The 18,325-nt window shown below is 30.3% G+C and overlaps 1 protein-coding gene across 1 annotated transcript in view; it reads left to right on the plus strand.

The window, feature by feature from the left end:
- SNX2 (sorting nexin 2) overlaps window positions 1–16,085 on the plus strand; it is a 54,307-nt gene extending 38,222 nt beyond the window's left edge. The window contains exons 8-15 of the mRNA XM_039848550.1: window positions 5,003–5,078; window positions 6,035–6,148; window positions 6,402–6,495; window positions 7,092–7,297; window positions 12,200–12,343; window positions 13,554–13,634; window positions 13,750–13,821; window positions 15,535–16,085. Of these exons, the coding sequence (XP_039704484.1) occupies window positions 5,003–5,078; window positions 6,035–6,148; window positions 6,402–6,495; window positions 7,092–7,297; window positions 12,200–12,343; window positions 13,554–13,634; window positions 13,750–13,821; window positions 15,535–15,585 (838 nt within the window). The 3' untranslated portion in view covers window positions 15,586–16,085. The remainder of the gene's footprint in view (window positions 1–5,002; window positions 5,079–6,034; window positions 6,149–6,401; window positions 6,496–7,091; window positions 7,298–12,199; window positions 12,344–13,553; window positions 13,635–13,749; window positions 13,822–15,534) is intronic.
- Window positions 16,086–18,325: the final 2,240 nt, after the last annotated feature.

Consider the following 18,325-nt stretch of genomic DNA (forward strand, 5'->3'; position numbering starts at 1 on the left):
TTTTTATAATTGATTTTGACTTGAGTATATAAAAGTTATTAGTGATTGCTTGAGTCGACTGTATATTTAAAGGCTGATAGATAATACTCTACCTTCCTTCAGAGTACTTGACTCAACACATTTCCTATAGCTTTTACTTGTCTTCATTGTAGCTGACTGAAAGTGGAATGGATGGGAAGATTCCCCCTCCCAAGATCTTAACATTTATTCTTCCTAGCTTTGCTGGAAATGTGAAAACACAATTTGAAACTCTTAAAACCCAACTTTTAGAACATAAATTGGTAATTACCTAAAGTAAAAACAGGTTCTGATTTCACAATTTTTAAAATTTTCATTGAATTTTGTTTAATTGAATTTGTTCTTTGTTTTATTTTCTGTTTTGGCTTAAAATCAGTGGTCGGGGTGGGTAAGACAGATTTAACTAGTATATATCTCCAGGGTCCAAATTATTATTATTTTCTTCCAAATTATTTTTTTAAACTGTTTTTAGGCAACTTAATTCTGGGTTTTAGTAGCACATTTTTTTAATTTTAAGAAAAAGCCAAAGTAAAGTCAGGTTTGAATAGTTTGCAATAAGAAAAGCTAAAGGATATGCAGTTTGAATCTTATATTACAGGAGACTTAAAAGATGAGATTCTGTCTGTGAGAATCAGGAAAAGGATTTAAATTGCATCGAGAAGTTTAGGTTAGGCATTAGGAGTGATTCTCTAGTAAAAAGAGATCATAGACTAAATATTTTAAAGAATACAAGTAGATAATGCTCTACCTTGATTTCTCTTAGTCCTTCCTGAAAGTGTAACCATGACCCTTTGAGAAACCTTTCAAGTCCTATTTTTCTATGAGTAAATTTGAAATATTTTGGATGGCATGCTTGATAAGGAACTTAATGAAGATTTATTGTACCAAGCACATATAATTTGATTCTACATTCACCTTTCTTGTAACTTGAATGGACTGCATAGTACTTACCAAACCTTCATACAGTATGAAACATTGAGGAGAGTTTTAAGGAAATTTGAAACCTAACCTAGTTTATATGTGCAGACAGTTTCTTACTGATAAATGTTACTTGGTAATACTCTTTTAGTGGAATTTGCAGTAGTGAAAAAAAAGAAACAGTGTACTACTGAGGGAAAAGTTCATTTTACATTAGAAAAGATGACTAAAGAAAATACAGGCTTAAAGGTATAGAAACAAAGGAATTGGAATGATTTTTCTAAAGTGATTTTTTGTGGCATTTCTCAAAATTCAACGTTAGAACAGGCATATATGTGGAATACCCAACCTCATTGAATCTGCTGGGTCTGGGAAGTACTTCTCTTTGTATATACTGTGATGTTGTTCAACTTAGAGAATCCAGATGACTATCTTGAAAGAAAGGATTAACATCTGGTATTAAATTATAGGAAGAGAAAGGGAGGGTTAAGAACTCAAGAACTTCCTTGTGCCACATTTGTAAATAAACAGAAACTAATTATAAGAGTATCTTTAAGATTGCTCGCTTGATTTTTTTTTTTTTGAGAGTGTTTCACATCTTTAAGAGCATATTGAGTTTATTTTATAGGTAAGGATACACTTCTGCAAATATAAACTGAAAAATATAGAGTAGCACAATGTGGAGTGTAGATTTAGAATCCTTTCTCTGTTGAAGGTTGCACTCCACTGCACATTCTAACCTTGGGAAAGTAATTTAACTTCAATTCATTTAAAAAAATTTTTTTTGATAATTTTTATTTTCAGTTACTATTGGCATACAATATTATATTAGTTTCAAGTATACAACATAATGATTAGACATTTATTTAACTTAACAAAGTTATCATCCTGATGAATCTAGTACCCATTTGACACCATACATAATTATTACAATTCATCCTTCTTTATCTAAGATATAAGTGTATCAGGAATGTGTTCATTCCAGACACCTAAAAACTTACTGGAAAGACCTAAACAGTTAGTGTAGATTGATTAATCCACTCTTTCATTTCAGGAAGTTTGGAGGTAGGCAGATGTTTAGGATTATCTAATTCACCAGGAAATCTTATTGCTTCATTCTAATATCTGGAATACGGCCATTTCTTTCCAGTCCTTTACAAGTCCAAATGCCTGAATTAACTGCAGTAGGCTCTTGTTCCATCCTTGCACCTCTACTCTTTTTTAATAGAGCAGCCAGAGTCATCCTTTTAAAACGTAAATCGGATTGTATCAACACCCTCCCATTTCACTCAGTAAAATCCAGAGTCTGTATAATGGCCTACAAAATCTTATATGTAATACTCACTCTGTACATTACGTGACACACACTCCTCATTCTTTTACCATCTCATCCTCCTTGATCACTGTGCTTTAGACGACACTGACCTGTTTGCTGCCCCTCAGAGATCCCAGGGTTTTTTCACTAGCCACTTCCACTGCCTAGGAAGCTTAAGTTCCCAGGTATCTGCATGACTAATTCCCTTACCTCTTTCATGTTTAAATATTCAAATATCACCTTTCCAATGAAAGCTGTTCTCATCATTGGCTTCATTCAGACCTATTTAAATTGCCACACCTTATACACTTGATCTTATTTAATGTTCTTTTTTCCACAGCATTTGCCACCTTGTCACATACTACACAACTTATATGTTTATTACATTTATAGTTTATTGTCTGTCTTCTCTTACTGAAGTACCAGCTTTACCAGGGAAGGGATCTTGTTTTCTTTTGTTCCCCTATACATTCTGAGTACTCAGAACAATAACTAACATGTAGTAAATGCTCAGTAAATATTTGTTGAATGAACAGCTGTCTGTCATCAAAGAGCCAGGCACTTTTTGCCTTTTTTTATTCTCTTATTATTAGCATGCGTGTTTGAGTTTCAAGCAAGGACATATTTTTAACTTTGTATCAAGCATTTTGTATAACTGCTTTGTTTTGTTTTATTTTGTTTTTGTTAAGTATATAGGAACTTTAAGGCCCTAAGTGACTCTTCTAAATTTATCAGTAACCTTTTCTTGGAGCAAATCTGAAAAACAACTACTGACCAGCTCTTGAGTCTGATACTTTTTTATTAATTTCATTGTGTCTTTCATTTCTGTCTTCCTTCAGTGTTTCTTCCAAATACCTCTTTTTATGTTTCTCCTACATTCTTTTTTTGTTTTGTAGCCTTTTATATATCTATAACCCTGTCTCACCTTAATTCTGAACTGTGTATATTTACCAATATCATTTTAAAACCCATTTTATGTTTCTGTTCTTAATTTTAACGTTATGTAAGCTTAATACTTTTGTTTTTAATGGTTGGTTGCTCTTTATTTCCATGTAACCCGTAAGAGGAAAAGTTTTACTGTCTTTTTCTAGAATATCATTTTCTGAAGTTGATTTCTCAGAATACTGGTAATGTGGTAGGGTGAAAAGAGGAAATCTTTGTTAAATCTTTAGGATTTAACAAAGTTAAAGTAGATTTATTTCTTGCAGGACTTCTCATAGCACCTAATATGCGTTCATTATGCATCTTAAAGAGGAATATGTAATACAAACTCACTTTGGAAAGCTATTTTAGAATATGAGTAGTGTTAGGTATTTCTATTTAGGTTTGAAATACTGGAATATTTTTAAAGAGCTAATACTAGTTGTTTTGTCTTCTTGTTCATTTCACAAATGTCTGGGTGCTTGCTAATTTACAAGCTGTTGTGTGCACTCAGATGAACAATTTATGCAAAATGCTTTAAGAAGTAGGGAGTATAAACAACTAAATAACTTACTAAAGTACTAGAGAACTTCAGTATTAAAATTTTAAGTAAACTCTCTGAGGAAATATACCAGTATTTCTTAAATTTACTGGATTAGTGTTCCCACTGCATCTCTTTTTTGACTTGATAACATAGGCATAAATGTTATTTTAAACCATAATGTGGATCATATTGCACATTATCTTTTAAATGTTCTGTTTCTGTTATAATGACTTCTTTTGTGGGCTAATGACTTAAAATGAAGTTTAATATGGTAAGTATTTTATTTAAAAGTACAAAAAAAAGTAATAAAATAGTCATTTTAACCATTGTTTGGAATTTGATTCTAGAGAAGGTTATCACTTTTTTTTTTTTCCAGAAACTTTATTTCAGGAATATTTTATAATCTTGTAAAAAGGTAGAAGCAATTACTGATTACATTAATTCTGCAGAACTAAAATGAAGGTATATTGACTGTAGGTAAAATTTTATTGAAATAATTACTTCATGTAATCTTCAATCTGGGAAAGAGCAATGTTTTAAAATATGGGATTAGATAATCAAAAATTTTCGATAATGGACCTTTTTCCTTTTATGCAGGTGTTAATTTATTATGGATGGCAGGAAAATGTGGGCTTTTCTAGTAAAGAAAATGACTAAAGTTGGGCTAATAATGATTTAATAATGGTGTTTCTCATTTCATTTTTATTTTATGTGGTATGTGGTGTCATATAAGCAAGACATTTATCAAAAATTGCAAAACCTTAAAAATATTAAAGAAAATTTTTAGTTTGTCAAATAAGGACCAAAGCAGATTTGATCATTTAAATCAAAGGAAAAAAATTGGTAGGCTGTTCTCCATTTTTGTATTATGTAATACTAATAAAAAATACTTGACTGAAATATATGTAGTGATATGTTTCTTAGGACTCAGAAGTAATAACTGGGAACGTATTAACTCTACCCAAAAATAAAATTATTTGACAAACTCATATACCCTTTCATACTTTGCAGTGAGAAGTTTGGTAAATTATTTAACCTTTCCCCACTCCCAACCTTATCCCTTGCCATGTCTCTTTTTACATAAATACCAATTTTTAAAAGATGAACAAAAATCTTTTTAATCATTAAACTGCTATAAGATTCTAAATTAGTAAAGGCAGCCTGATAGGATAAGAGGCAGATTGAAGACATCTTTTTACTTGTTTTTTTATTCTTTTTATTTTGTTGAAAAAGATTTAAAATAAGGTGCTCTACTGATAAAGAAGCAATTTTATTCTTAAACCTAGGTATCTCCAAAGAACAGTAAAGCATCCAACTTTACTACAGGATCCTGACTTAAGACAGTTCTTGGAAAGTTCAGAGGTATTATTTCTACTTAAAATTTTTGTATATAAATGTTCTCAGTATTTATATTTTTCAATGTAATAATTTATATAAGAATAAAGATGCTCAGTAAGTAATTGGCTTAATAGATGGAATAAAGCAATGATTTTGTTTTTGCTTCCATGCTTTAATTAGCTTTAATTACCTAGCAAAATATCTTCTTTGCATAGATAATTATAGGTTAAATCCCTTTCTTGAAAATTTAAAACTAGGTTTAAAAGAATGGCTTACATAGTCTAACTCTGAGTGCTGTAAATTGTTGCTTAGGCATCGTGTGAAATAAGTTTATTTAGAACTCCTTTTAGAGATAGTTGAATGTGTGTGTGTCTACATGTTCATATTAAGGTTTTGAAATGCAAATATGTGACTTGAAGAGCTTAAATTATAGTGACCGTGCTGCTCTTTATATTTAAGATGTTTGGCACATTTTGGGGCTCTTAAACAGTGTAGAGTTCTAATTGTTACCATTTGAGATCTTTACAAAATTTACTTGAATCCCAGAATTTTTAAAAAATTCAAAAAGTCACACAGTCCTGAGTATACAGAGATTTTTTTTCTCAGGACTTTCTTTTTTCCTTATAAATAGTTTATTTCTCCTAGCTATTTCTGAAAGCAAACAGGTGGCCAATGTTAAGATGCTTGGAAATTTCTTAATATATTTTGACAAACAGACTGTTGTTCAATCTAAATGTAAACGTGCAGAAGAAAAACAAATGAAAAGTCTATTTTTTAAGTTTTCCTTTGAGAATGTACAAGTAGTGTATTTGAGAAATTAGATCTCACTATTGAAATGTATGAGAATGAAGAAAATACACCTCTTTTTTTTTCTATTCTTTTTTTCTGCGGGGGAGGGGAGGAAACAGTCCCTTTTGTGCCCAGTTAAACCTCCAGGCTTTTAACCGGTTTGTTTGCCCTTATTTGTCATTCAATTCTAGCTGCCTAGAGCAGTTAATACACAGGCTCTGAGTGGAGCAGGAATATTGAGGATGGTGAACAAGGCTGCCGACGCTGTCAACAAAATGACAATCAAGATGAATGAATCGGATGCAGTAAGAGCTGATTTTTCGACTTGAATAATGAGATGAATTAATGAGCCCAACAATTGCATTTTAAAGCTGTACAAGTAGAAAATAGGATATTAATTTGCTTATTGAGTTTAGTTCTCAGTCACATCAGTTGACCACCATGGTTATACGTGGTTAATTTGTTGCTTTAAAACAAGGAATGTAACTTACTATTGGTAACCTAATTTACAGTGGTTTGTTCTGGCTAAATTAGCTCCATTTTTCATTTTTTTCTTAGTGGTTTGAAGAAAAGCAGCAGCAATTTGAAAATCTGGATCAGCAACTTAGGAAACTTCATGCCAGTGTTGAAGCCTTGGTCTGTCACAGAAAAGGTTCGTTTGCCTTGTTATATATATGTTTAAAATCATGAATTAATTAAAACATTTTATTTAAATTTTATAAAAATGAATATTCTGGAGTTATAGAAAAAAATAATAGTTTAAGAAAGTTAGAAAATAATAGTTTAAGAGAATATTTTGTTTCAACTTTGTTCTTTTAATATTTTTTGTTCTATTTTAATCTAACTTCTAGTTTAGAAGTAGAAAAATCCTGAGTTTATGTGTTTTAAATTTTGCATTAAAATTGTTTACTTGATTAACTCTTTGTTAAACATAATTACTATTTAATGAGTTAAGATGTCTTAGTAATTTTGATTAGAATATGAGATTCAAAATTGATATTTGAAATTTTGCTTTAAAATATTTGTTTTGTGCTTCTATTTGTATGGTTCTTAACTTTCATTAGTGCTTCGGGCAGTTGGCATTTATGCCCAAGGCATTTTAATGACTTGTTTTCTGTTAGTTGTTTTAAAATATTATTTAAGTAATTCATGAATAGATAAAATTTAGAGAGAATGTAAAAAAAAAATCAAAGCAATATTTTAAAACTTTACTAGTGAAAGTTAAAAGTGAATACTTTTCTATTTCAGAACTTTCAGCCAACACAGCTGCCTTTGCTAAAAGTGCTGCCATGTTAGGTAATTCTGAGGATCATACTGCTTTATCTAGAGCTTTGTCTCAGCTTGCAGAGGTTGAAGAGAAGATAGACCAGTTACATCAAGAACAAGCTTTTGCTGACTTTTATATGTTTTCAGAACTACTTAGTGACTACATTCGTCTTATTGCTGCAGTGAAAGTAAGCCTTATTCTGCATTCTTCCTTGAATTCTTCTCACTTTAGTGGTTTACTGCTTGTAGAAGAATTTGGTTTCCTATTAGACATGTATTTAAGTGTGTAAATTCCATACTAGACCATCTACAGTGGCTTCAAAATGATTGTCATAGCTTTAAAAAATTTTCTCTTCCGACATGGACAATAGAATTGATATTTTTAAGAGATATAAGGAATACAAATAAGATAAAACCAGTAGACATTTACTTATATATTTATATATACAAGTTTGCAACTAACTGGTAGCATTTGTTTGCTCATTCTAGCATGAACCGAAATGAAACTACCCAGTGGATTTTATAATCATTAGTAAAGCTATAATAAGAAGCAAGACAAAACCAGAACAGATTGTTGTGTGACTATGTTTAATGGTGGCTTAGCATGAATTTGGACTGCATTTGTGTATTTTCCAAAATATGCAGTCACCATGTACATAGAGATGGGATGGGACTAGATTAAATAATAAATGATGTTATCTAGTGGTAATGTTTTGAGGATTAACAGTCTCCAAGTTTCTGAATAATTGGAAAAGTAATCCAGTTAACAAATAAAAATTATTATTGTACAGATATCTCCAGGATTCTGACAGTTAAACTGAACTGCATGTTGCTTATCTTTTGTTTAAGAAGACACTTTAAGATCTTATCTTGTTTTTGAATTATTGCTATGAACATTAGTTATGGGATGGGGGATCTGGGCATTTACCTTTTACCTTGAATTCAAACATCTAGAAAGTTAATGAGACCTTGTTCTTTGCTTTCTTATGCAAATTTTTTTCAGCTGAAATCTGTGATCAAATTAGTATTTGTCTACAATCAGAACATTGATACATTACATATTTATTGTTTCTATTCTCAAGCTAATGGTGACAGTCTACTAGAAGGTTCTGAGCACTTCAGAATGATGCTTTCTTAGATTTGGTAAAATTACCAATTTTGCTCGTACTTACTCTTAAATGTTACTCTTTATATTCCTGGTGGTTAATTTTTCTTTTCAGTTATTTAAAGAGGTTAATATAGATAGCAGTTTTCAGAGTATACTTCATTATATATAGGTAACTTGTAATATACAGAAATCTAGTTTACAGATAATGGTTCCTTTTTATCTTCTACCTCTTTTTACCTCATTCCAGAGTTACCACTAGCATGAGTGCTATTATAAAAAAAAATTAATAAAATTAAAAAACCTTCGGAACCTGTGGGTCCAAAATGGAAGCTAGGCAGTATGAGAAGTGGTACCTGGAAAGAAGAGCTAATCTAGGAAAAGATCTGTGTAATGGATATTAATCTCTCAGAAACAGCTTTCCCAATACTGCCTAAATCTTGCTACATTTTTACATTTCATGAAGTTACAATTATAGTCATGTTTCCCAGGATATGTTCTATAGAACATTGTCACCAAAAGATGTACCACAGTCAACTGAATTTGGGAGATAATGTATACAGTATTCTTATCTTGTACATTCAGAGTACATGTAAAAAGCTCAGAACTGCCTAGGAGTAAAAAATAAAACATTTAATTTTGTTTTATCTAGAGACTTCCAAATTCATATGAACAGGAATCATTTTCCACTTAATATACTTTTACATATGTGGAACACACTTTGGGAAATACTGAATTAGTGATTCATTGACTAAAAGAGTTAAAGAGCTATAGTAAATTTAAATTAACCTGATTTTTCACATTGGATTCCTATTGAAACCTAGCCCAGGTCAACCACACAAAGGAATTAAGAAATTAAGTAATAAGGTGATATTTGTGTTCTTTATTTTTTGTTGTTTTTTGGTGTGTGTAAAACTAATTCATTTTTATTTGAAAAAGTAATACATGCACATAATAATTCTAACAGCCCAAAAAGGTAAATTTATTTTCTACTTAAGATCTTTCGTCTCTCTTTCCTCAATTAAATGCTGTTAGATTCTTGTGTGATTTTACAGAATTAGTATGCATAGATGTAAAGCTAATTTTCTCTCTCTCCCCATTTCTTCCTTCCTTCTTCAGAAAGCATTACTATATCCACTATTCTTTGCCTGCTTTTTTTACCTACTCCATTTTAGAGAGGCCTCTATATCAGCATGTACATTCTTTTTTAATGGTTGCATAGTATTCCATTATACATAATCTAGGAATACTTTGAATTATTTAAACAATCCAGTCTTAATATTAGTATTTTGATAATAGCTCTTTGGGCATAAAATTCCTAAAAGTAGAATTGTTTGCCCAAAGGGTATATGAATTTGAGTAAATATTGCCATATTGCTGTCCAAAAAGGTTATACTTCTTTGTACTCCCATCAACATGTGTTCCTTTTTCTCCCACCCAGTGATGAAGGGATTTTTTATATATGTTTTAGTTTCTTTAGGTAGTGTAAATATAAGCATCTTTACTAATAAGCCATTATTTTCTTTCTAACGAATCATATCATGTCCTCTGGCCAGTTTTCTTTTTATCTTATTTCTAATCTCTGTTTAATTCATCTTTTGTTTTATCCATATTAAGATTACTTTTTTGTTGATAATTTTGAAATTAGGAGTACTTTGGGAATTAGACTATATAGAGCCAAAATAGGAAGCTAAGAACATCAGATACCGGGGACTTAAAGAGAGAGAAATTTTACCCATTAAAAATACTGACTAGGCCTTATATCTGGGAAACTCATTGCGTGTATTCTCATGCATTGGCCGTCTGTGAGCCACTATCAGGGATTAAGGGTAATAATCTCTAACGTTTTTAGTACTAGAACTCTTCATTAAGAATTCTTACAGAGAATCCAAATAATTTGAAAAAACTATATAAAATAATTACAAAAAAATTTGATGGGTTCCAAAGGATTTTTAAAGCTTCCTTATTTGGCTGTAAGAAATTCATATCCTTTCAGGACTCCAGAATACTGGGCAGCATACTTTCAGAGTCACTGAATTACAATGTATTAATTAAATTAAATTTGCACCATCCTATTTTCTTGGTAGTCCAGGAAAACTGCACCACAACTATAGCCTTGTCTAACCTAGACCAGCTTGCATACAAATGTGTACCATAAATTGGCAGAATATAGGTCTAAAGGGAATCATCAGCGTAAATCTATCCCTCTTATAAAAGGCTGGTTCTACTAGAGTAGGTTATCTTGTCATACATAGGCTTTTTTAGTGTATACTAATTTAAACTTGGTCCCTGACCAGTTTATGATCTCATAATATTCCAGAACCATCATATCTTTATTGTGGTACAGATGTAGGAGCTATGATAAAAGTAAGATTACTAAAGTCCGATTATTTCAGGAAAAAAATCAGTCTTAACTCTATAAGAATTAACTCTATATAAAGAAAATACAAGGAAAGCAGACACAGAGGACAGTAAGATTCATTTACTAATGTGAGAAGAGAAATTATATCTGACGATGAATCTAGCAAAGTGGATTTAAATATCTATAGATAAGGTGCTTTGATTTATCACTTTGCCCAGGATGTCTCTTGTCCTGATTAATTTACATATATTACAATATGTGCATAATATTTAAGAACTCTTTGGGAAAAAGTACTCTGGTTTCTGGTTGATTTGGAGTTTTTAACGTTCTTGCCTACATTTTAAAAATATGCTATATGATATAAATGCAGTCCAATTATTTTTTCCATATTACTAAGTTATTATTTGCACTTTTAGTAAAAATCTTGAGTTAATCAACTACATTTATATGTGTATGTTATTTAGAAGTAATTTATATATAGTACTTGCTAATTATTAAGCATCCACTAGGTTAAGTCACTGTATTATATACTTTTTATTTCTAATCTACAAATACATATCTCATTTTCCCCCTTTTATATTTGAGAGAACTATAGCTTAGAGAAATTAAATGAATTTACCCAAGATCATACTGTGACAAAGCTAGTATTTGAATCCAACTTTGTTTTGTTCTGAAACCTACATTTTTAAAGTACACTGCCTACATACTTTCCTCCTTAGCAGGTCCCTATGAAGACATGTAATTATTATTGTTTCTTGATCCAAAAAGCTCTTTTTTTTGGACTAAATGAAAGTAACTCTGGTTTAGTGCTTTCTGGTTTACTTAATTTATGCTCGCTTCATTTGTTTAATTAGTAAATACTAAAATAATAGAAATATATTACCAGCATCAAGCTGGAGAAAGGATTACGTTTTTCCATCCTACCCATCAGTTTTTTTCATGAGACTTCAAATGACTCCCTTATGTTCATATTTCGTTTTTTTCTTCCATTCAACTTCTTCTTGCCCTGCCAAAGCCCTTGAAAAGAGCTAGTGCACTTGGTTGACTTGTTCCGTTGTGGTCTTCTTGTCTGTTTCTTCATTTAGTTCTTCATACTAGACATATATATATTCGTCTGTCCTTTTTGTCTTGTGTAAGACTATCTTTTTTGTTTTGTTTTACCCTTTTTAATTGCTTTGCCTTTCCTTTATTTGCTATTGGTAATCTTTCACAGTTTTACTTTACTTACTGTTATGGGTTTTTACCATTTTCTTTTTTTCAATTTCTGGCATATTTCCAACAGTTAAATCTACTTCTGATATTATTTAGTAGGAAAACTTCCAATGTAGATATGACACTAGCATTTTCCTATTGAAGATATCTTTCTTGAAAACATAAAACCCCATTAGAAATCTTACTGTAAGCCACATTTAAAACCCTATAGTAAAATGGATTTTCTAAATAATTTTTTAAAATTCAGAGCTGAATTTTCTTTGATATTGGCATGTTTATTTTCAGTATTTCAGTATATTAGAATAGAATTTAAATACTGGGTTTTATTGTTTTCAGTATTACAGCACATCTAGTGTTATGAAAGTATTTCAGTGTTAACTATCCCTTAATAATCATGTCATTCACTTATAGGGTGTGTTTGACCATCGAATGAAGTGCTGGCAGAAATGGGAAGATGCTCAAATTACTTTGCTCAAAAAACGTGAAACTGAGGCAAAAATGATGGTTGCTAACAAACCAGATAAAATACAGCAAGCTAAAAATGAAATAAGAGAGGTGATTAATACAAAATGCTTTATTTATCTCTACACAAAATTTTCATGAGTCATTCACATAAGCATAATTTTTCATAAATTTGTTTCTGAACCATTCACCACCTAGCTATTTTTCCGTAATTTTATGAACTGTGTTAGAATTACTTTAACATTTTGATCTTCATTAAAATCTCCAGAGCACTTTGTTACTTTCACATGATTATGGAATGGATAAAGAAGCATGCAAGGAAAAGATTTACATTTACATTTAATTAATAATTATACATTTCTTTTGAGATGCTTAATTTGATTTCAGATAATTAATTATTTTGTGTCTAAAAATAGTTTTAGAGGTAAACTGTCTCACATTTAGCTGTCTCCAGGCAACATTATCCCCCATATATATGTATTATATATGGTATTTTAGTAAATATGTATAAGTTTATTATAATTTATACACTTTCTTTGCCATGCTTCAATAAGGAAATTGAAGAGGTAGGACAACCTTTATATTACTAAAAGTAATTGTACCTGCTCTTTGAAGAGTATGTACCAGTTTTGGTTACATAGTGGGAAAGTATCATTTCATTGCGTAAGTCTTCAGTTATTTTAGCTGTTTCATTGGTCACTAGTCACATTTTGTTGTTTCTGTACTGAGTTTAATATTTACTGATAGGTCTTCAGTAGACCATAATTCCACAATTTTTTTTTTAAATCTGGACATTTTACCATTACAAAACTTTTTAAAATGTTTGTCATAGAATTTTCCTAATTTAAAGTATTTCCATAGGCATATAAATTGTGAGAAACATATAGTCTTGAACATAGCAGAATATAGCTGATGTATTTTAAAGTAATGAATGATATAATAAAGAAATGAGAAAATTACAATCTAACACGGCTAAATTATTTGATAGTGAATTTTATATTCGAAATCATTTCATCTATCATAGTTAATTAAGCAGTGGAGATTATAGTTCAATAAGTACTAGAATATCCTAATTTTGAGTAGATCTGACAGTGAAATATTAATGGAAATTAAGCTGGCATGTATCTCTGCTAATGGGAGGTTAGATACAAGTTTGAATGATGCTCAGTAAGGCTTTGCCAATATGGAGCTCTCAGGGTTTTCAGACATCACATTAAATTAAATAAGTCGTCATGACAGTTAGTTCTGTAATTTTTTCCAGAAAGGAATAAAAAATGTGTGCATTTTTGTTTGTTTTTATTAGTGGGAGGCAAAAGTGCAACAAGGCGAAAGAGATTTTGAACAAATCTCTAAAACAATTCGAAAAGAAGTAGGAAGATTTGAGGCAAGTATAATAATTTTACACATAACAATGTGGTCACATTTTGCTGCGATTTTGTGGTAAAATCAAATTTAGTTTTGAATTAATGGACTTTTTTTCATATATTGTACTTTAACAGAAAGAACGAGTGAAAGATTTTAAAACCGTTATTATCAAGTACTTAGAATCATTAGTACAAACACAGCAGCAGGTAAGCTAAGTTTTTTTTATAATTTATAACTTACAAACTTCTTCCAGAATTTATTTTTGGTATGCTTTTTTCATTTGAAAGACAAGAGTTGGCTTTAGCTCAAGCAGTTACTTTGTCATGGCAGACTACTAAAGACAATAATGAGTGAAATGAGCTTTTAAATTTAAGGGGCAATAAGAAGTGAAGTAGAGAAAGCAAGTAACAGCAAAGGAAAAAAATGGTAGTTAAAGTAATTGAGAACTCTCAGGTCTTTTTTGCTTCTAATCTTTCTAAATACTAGGAGAGAGATACATTTCTCGTTGTTAGGCTAGAGAAAAAGGCAACTTTTTCCCTTTCCTATCTTCCAAATTTTATTGCTTTATTAATCATACCTGTTTGAGTAAATTCTTATAGTAAGTTCTTCTCCTATAAAAGACAACTTAGCATGATATTCTCAAGACCCATCCATATTGTCGCAAATGGGCTTATTTTATCTTTTCTTATGGCTGAGTAATATTCCACTCTGTATTATAAATCTAAAAGCAACAAATAGACAAGACAAACAAAAACCCATAGACTCAGACAACAGTTTGGTGGTTACCAGAGGGAAGAGATGAGAGGGTAGGTAGAAAAGAGAAAAGGGGGTCAAATACATGGTGATGGAAGGAGATTTGACTTTGAATAGTGAACACACAATATGAAGTATACAGGTAATGTATTATAGAATTGAACCTATAAATTTATTAGCCAATGTCACCTCAATAAATTTAATTTAATAAAAAAATTAAACTAAAACTTTTTTTAAGGTTTTTTAAAATATTGTTTTGATTTTTGTTTTATGTGGGGCTGATGGTGATTGTATGCCACAAGTAGTGGCATTTGTTTCCTTAACTGGAGAAGACAGTGGTTTTCATGTATATTAAATCAAAGTCTATAACAAGATAGTAGAGTTTTTTTTCCTGTGTACTTCAATATAAATTTGAGTAATAGATCAAATTATTTAATGTCTTGATAGAAAGATTTTTTCTCCAGTTATGTGGATTAGAAACTTGCCTGTATCATTTTTTGAATTAGGTGATGACATTATATCTTCAAATTATATTTAATTTTTATTTTAAATACTTAGTTGATAAAATCTGATTTTAAAAATATAATGTTATATAAGCTTGCTTTTAAAGGAATTGTTTTAAACTTAACTTTAGTTTATACTTCAGTCTGTTCTCCGAACTATCCAAGAAAGACTGGCAGATAATTCTTTCCAGTCTCTTTTCCCTTTCTTGCCCAATATTTACTTTTCTTTCTCCTTTTTTTTCTCATTCTTTTGGCTAGCAATAACATAAAATATGAATATCCTCTCAATTAGGAGATGTTATCACTTTATATTGGTAAAGCTCATTGCAGTTTTATTATTAAGGTAATCTAATTTACACTAACAATCTTTATATGGAATTTTGCACAAATCAAAAAATTCTTAAGTTTTAGGGTATTTTTTAAATTATATTGTTTATATCAACAAATTAATCAAGAAATAATTGATCTTTTAAATAATTTATATATGATTTATAATTATATTGACACACTTCTGATAAAGAAATTAAAATAATTCCTTTAAGAACCAGACTTTAGTGTTAGTAGCCATTAACTATTTGTATAGTGTTTTTAGTGCTTTACAGAATATATGATTATAAATGACACAGAGGTAATGAGAATGTGTTTTATTTTTGTTATTCACAGCTGATAAAATACTGGGAGGCGTTCCTACCTGAAGCCAAAGCCATTGCCTAGCAAGAAGATCACTCCTGTTAAGATCTTGGATGTTTCTTCCAGTTACGCTAAATTCCACAGTGAAATCATTTAAAACCATCTAAATAAATCATTATATATTTTATGATTTACCCACACATGTGGTTATATATATATATATATATGTATATATGTGTGTATGTGTGTATACATATATATATATATATATATATATATATATATCCTCTGTCATTTTATTACAAGCTGCATGTCCTGACCCTCTTTGAATTAAGTGGACTGTGGCATGACATTCTGCAATACTTTGCTGAATTGAACACTATTGTGTCTTAAATATTTGCACTAAAAAGTGCACTGCAAGGCCAGAAAATTTTACAATATTTTTTTCTTTACAATATGTTCTGTAGTGTATTCACCCTCTTTATGAAGTGAATTATCAATGCATTGATTAATGTTCACTTATACATTCCTGTACAGAAATTATGATTTTGTGATTACAGTAATAAAACGATATTCCTTATGAAGTATCAGTAATAAATTATTTGGGTATGTAAACATATTAGAGATCTTTTAAAAGCATTTTTAATAGAAACTTTTCCTTCTAGACGTATATAGATGATGCTATGATACATTAATTTTTTTAACTGACAAAAAGCTGAACTCTTTCATCATTAAATGACTAAATGAAGCTTAAGTTTTCTTATGAGATCACCACAAACCAAAGAACATTTATCTCTTGATTCAGCTCTGGGGAATGATCTCATCTCGAGTAAAGGAGAGTATTATTGTCTCTGATATACTTTTTAAGAAAATTCATTCCTATTGTAAGTGTCCAATTTAAGAATTAGGAAAAATGTATTTATGTGTTTCTGTTACAAGTCTTATGAATTTTACTCATCTATTACCTTCAAATTCCAAGACTTTGCATATATTTAATTTATTCTTTGTTTTCATTTTAAACTGAAAATAGGTCATCTGCACTCATGATTGTCAAAGGACAGTACCATGCTAAAATATCCCATGATTCAATAGCCAAGGGTGACACAAAGCAAATCTGAAGTAAAATTAAATTTGTCTTTGGCAGCCTTCTTACCTATTCTATATCTTGTTTAAATGCTATTATCTAATCCTTCATACTGGTGAATGTTTATGTTGTGACTGGCATTAGATTTATTTTCATTTTTAAAAAACTACTCTTAAAGATATCCCACTTGTCAAGCTTAACAACTAAATCTCAGAGGAGTAAGATATGGTATGTGTAACAGTCCTCTCTAGCAGCTTACTGGATATAATTAATATATCACAGTATCCTCAGAATGTTTGCTTCTACCACTTATTTTAGTTGAACTTTTAAGCCTACTGCAGGTATTATTCATATTTGTACTCCTAGAACCCAGAAGAGTACCTGGCACAGAATAGGTTAATAATAAAGACTTGAATTGTACAGAAAAAAATCCTTGAAGATACAAAATAAAGTTTTCTCTCTTAAGAAGAAAAAATTGAAGCAGAAATGGTATAGTCTTCTATTGTAGCTTCTCTTAAAGATAACTTGGAAACTTTTGAGAAATGAGTAATTTGTGATAATATATATCGGATGCTATCCAGTTTACCCATCAATATTGAGCAAAATATAGGCTTACTGGGAATAGTTTCACTACAATAATGTCCTAATATATCCATAGTTATATTACCTCCAAAGATACAATTTACATATACGATTCAGTACCTCCAAATAAAATAATAAATATGTTCAGTCTTGATCAAGCTGAAGAGAGTAACAGACCCAGACTCCATTCCAGACTTCATTCTTCTTATCAGCCTTTACAAAAAGGAATCTGTTGGAAGTTTCAAGTAAGTTATATGAGCCTCTGATACCTGCCAACATTTTAACAGGATTTAATTTCTTCAACATCTGCCCATCTCTACCCATCAATCTTCACAGCTCCTATTCATATTACTAAAATACCTTTGCTGCAAATAAATAGAACAAGGACATTAACAGTCCTGATAATATAATTTTTTAGTTATATAGATCTGAATTTAAATATTTCTTTTTTCTTTAACCAGATAAAAGTTAAAGAAGGGTTAAGGCAGCATAATGCTGGAATAAGCTGAACTTGGGGTCAACATACATGTGTTCAGTCTTCTGTCACTTAGTAGGTGTGTGACTTTGGGAATATCGCTTAAATCTCATCCATAAAATGAGTACAAAACTGATTTCTGAAGTGCCTTTCTACTTTAAAATATTTTGTTTAAAATACCAAACTTTAAATATTATTCTATTAGAAAATCAAATTCACCTTCTATTAATAAAGTAAAACAAGGTTCCAAAACATATGTGTACAAGTATTTCTAAAACAAAAGAATAAGTTTACTTGATTGTATTTTTCGATGAGCTATTTTCAACGATTTAGCTTTTTTTATACATATATATATATACTGACCTCAAAATACCCTGTTTCAGTATTGCTATTTAAACATTTTTATTTTATTGAGCAGATCTAGGAAAGCTTTATAAGTTCCTTGTACAGATTGTTTCATAAATGGTTTTTAATTATAAAATAAATAAACCTCTTCAATTAGGTTTCTTAAAGGAAATCAGATGAGTAGAGAAGATTATATTCCTTTAAAAAATGCTTCTTGGTGTTAAAGGGAATTTTATATAAAGACTTCAATTTTTCTGTCTTAAATAAGACTAAATGGCTACTTCACTTTTCGTATTGTGGCTGCATGGGCATTCATGTAATTAATAAGAGTCAAGGAG

Source organism: Pteropus medius, unplaced genomic scaffold, assembly GCF_902729225.1.
Source record: "Pteropus medius unplaced genomic scaffold, Ma_sr-lr_union100, whole genome shotgun sequence".
NCBI classification, from domain to species: Eukaryota; Metazoa; Chordata; class Mammalia; order Chiroptera; family Pteropodidae; genus Pteropus; species Pteropus medius.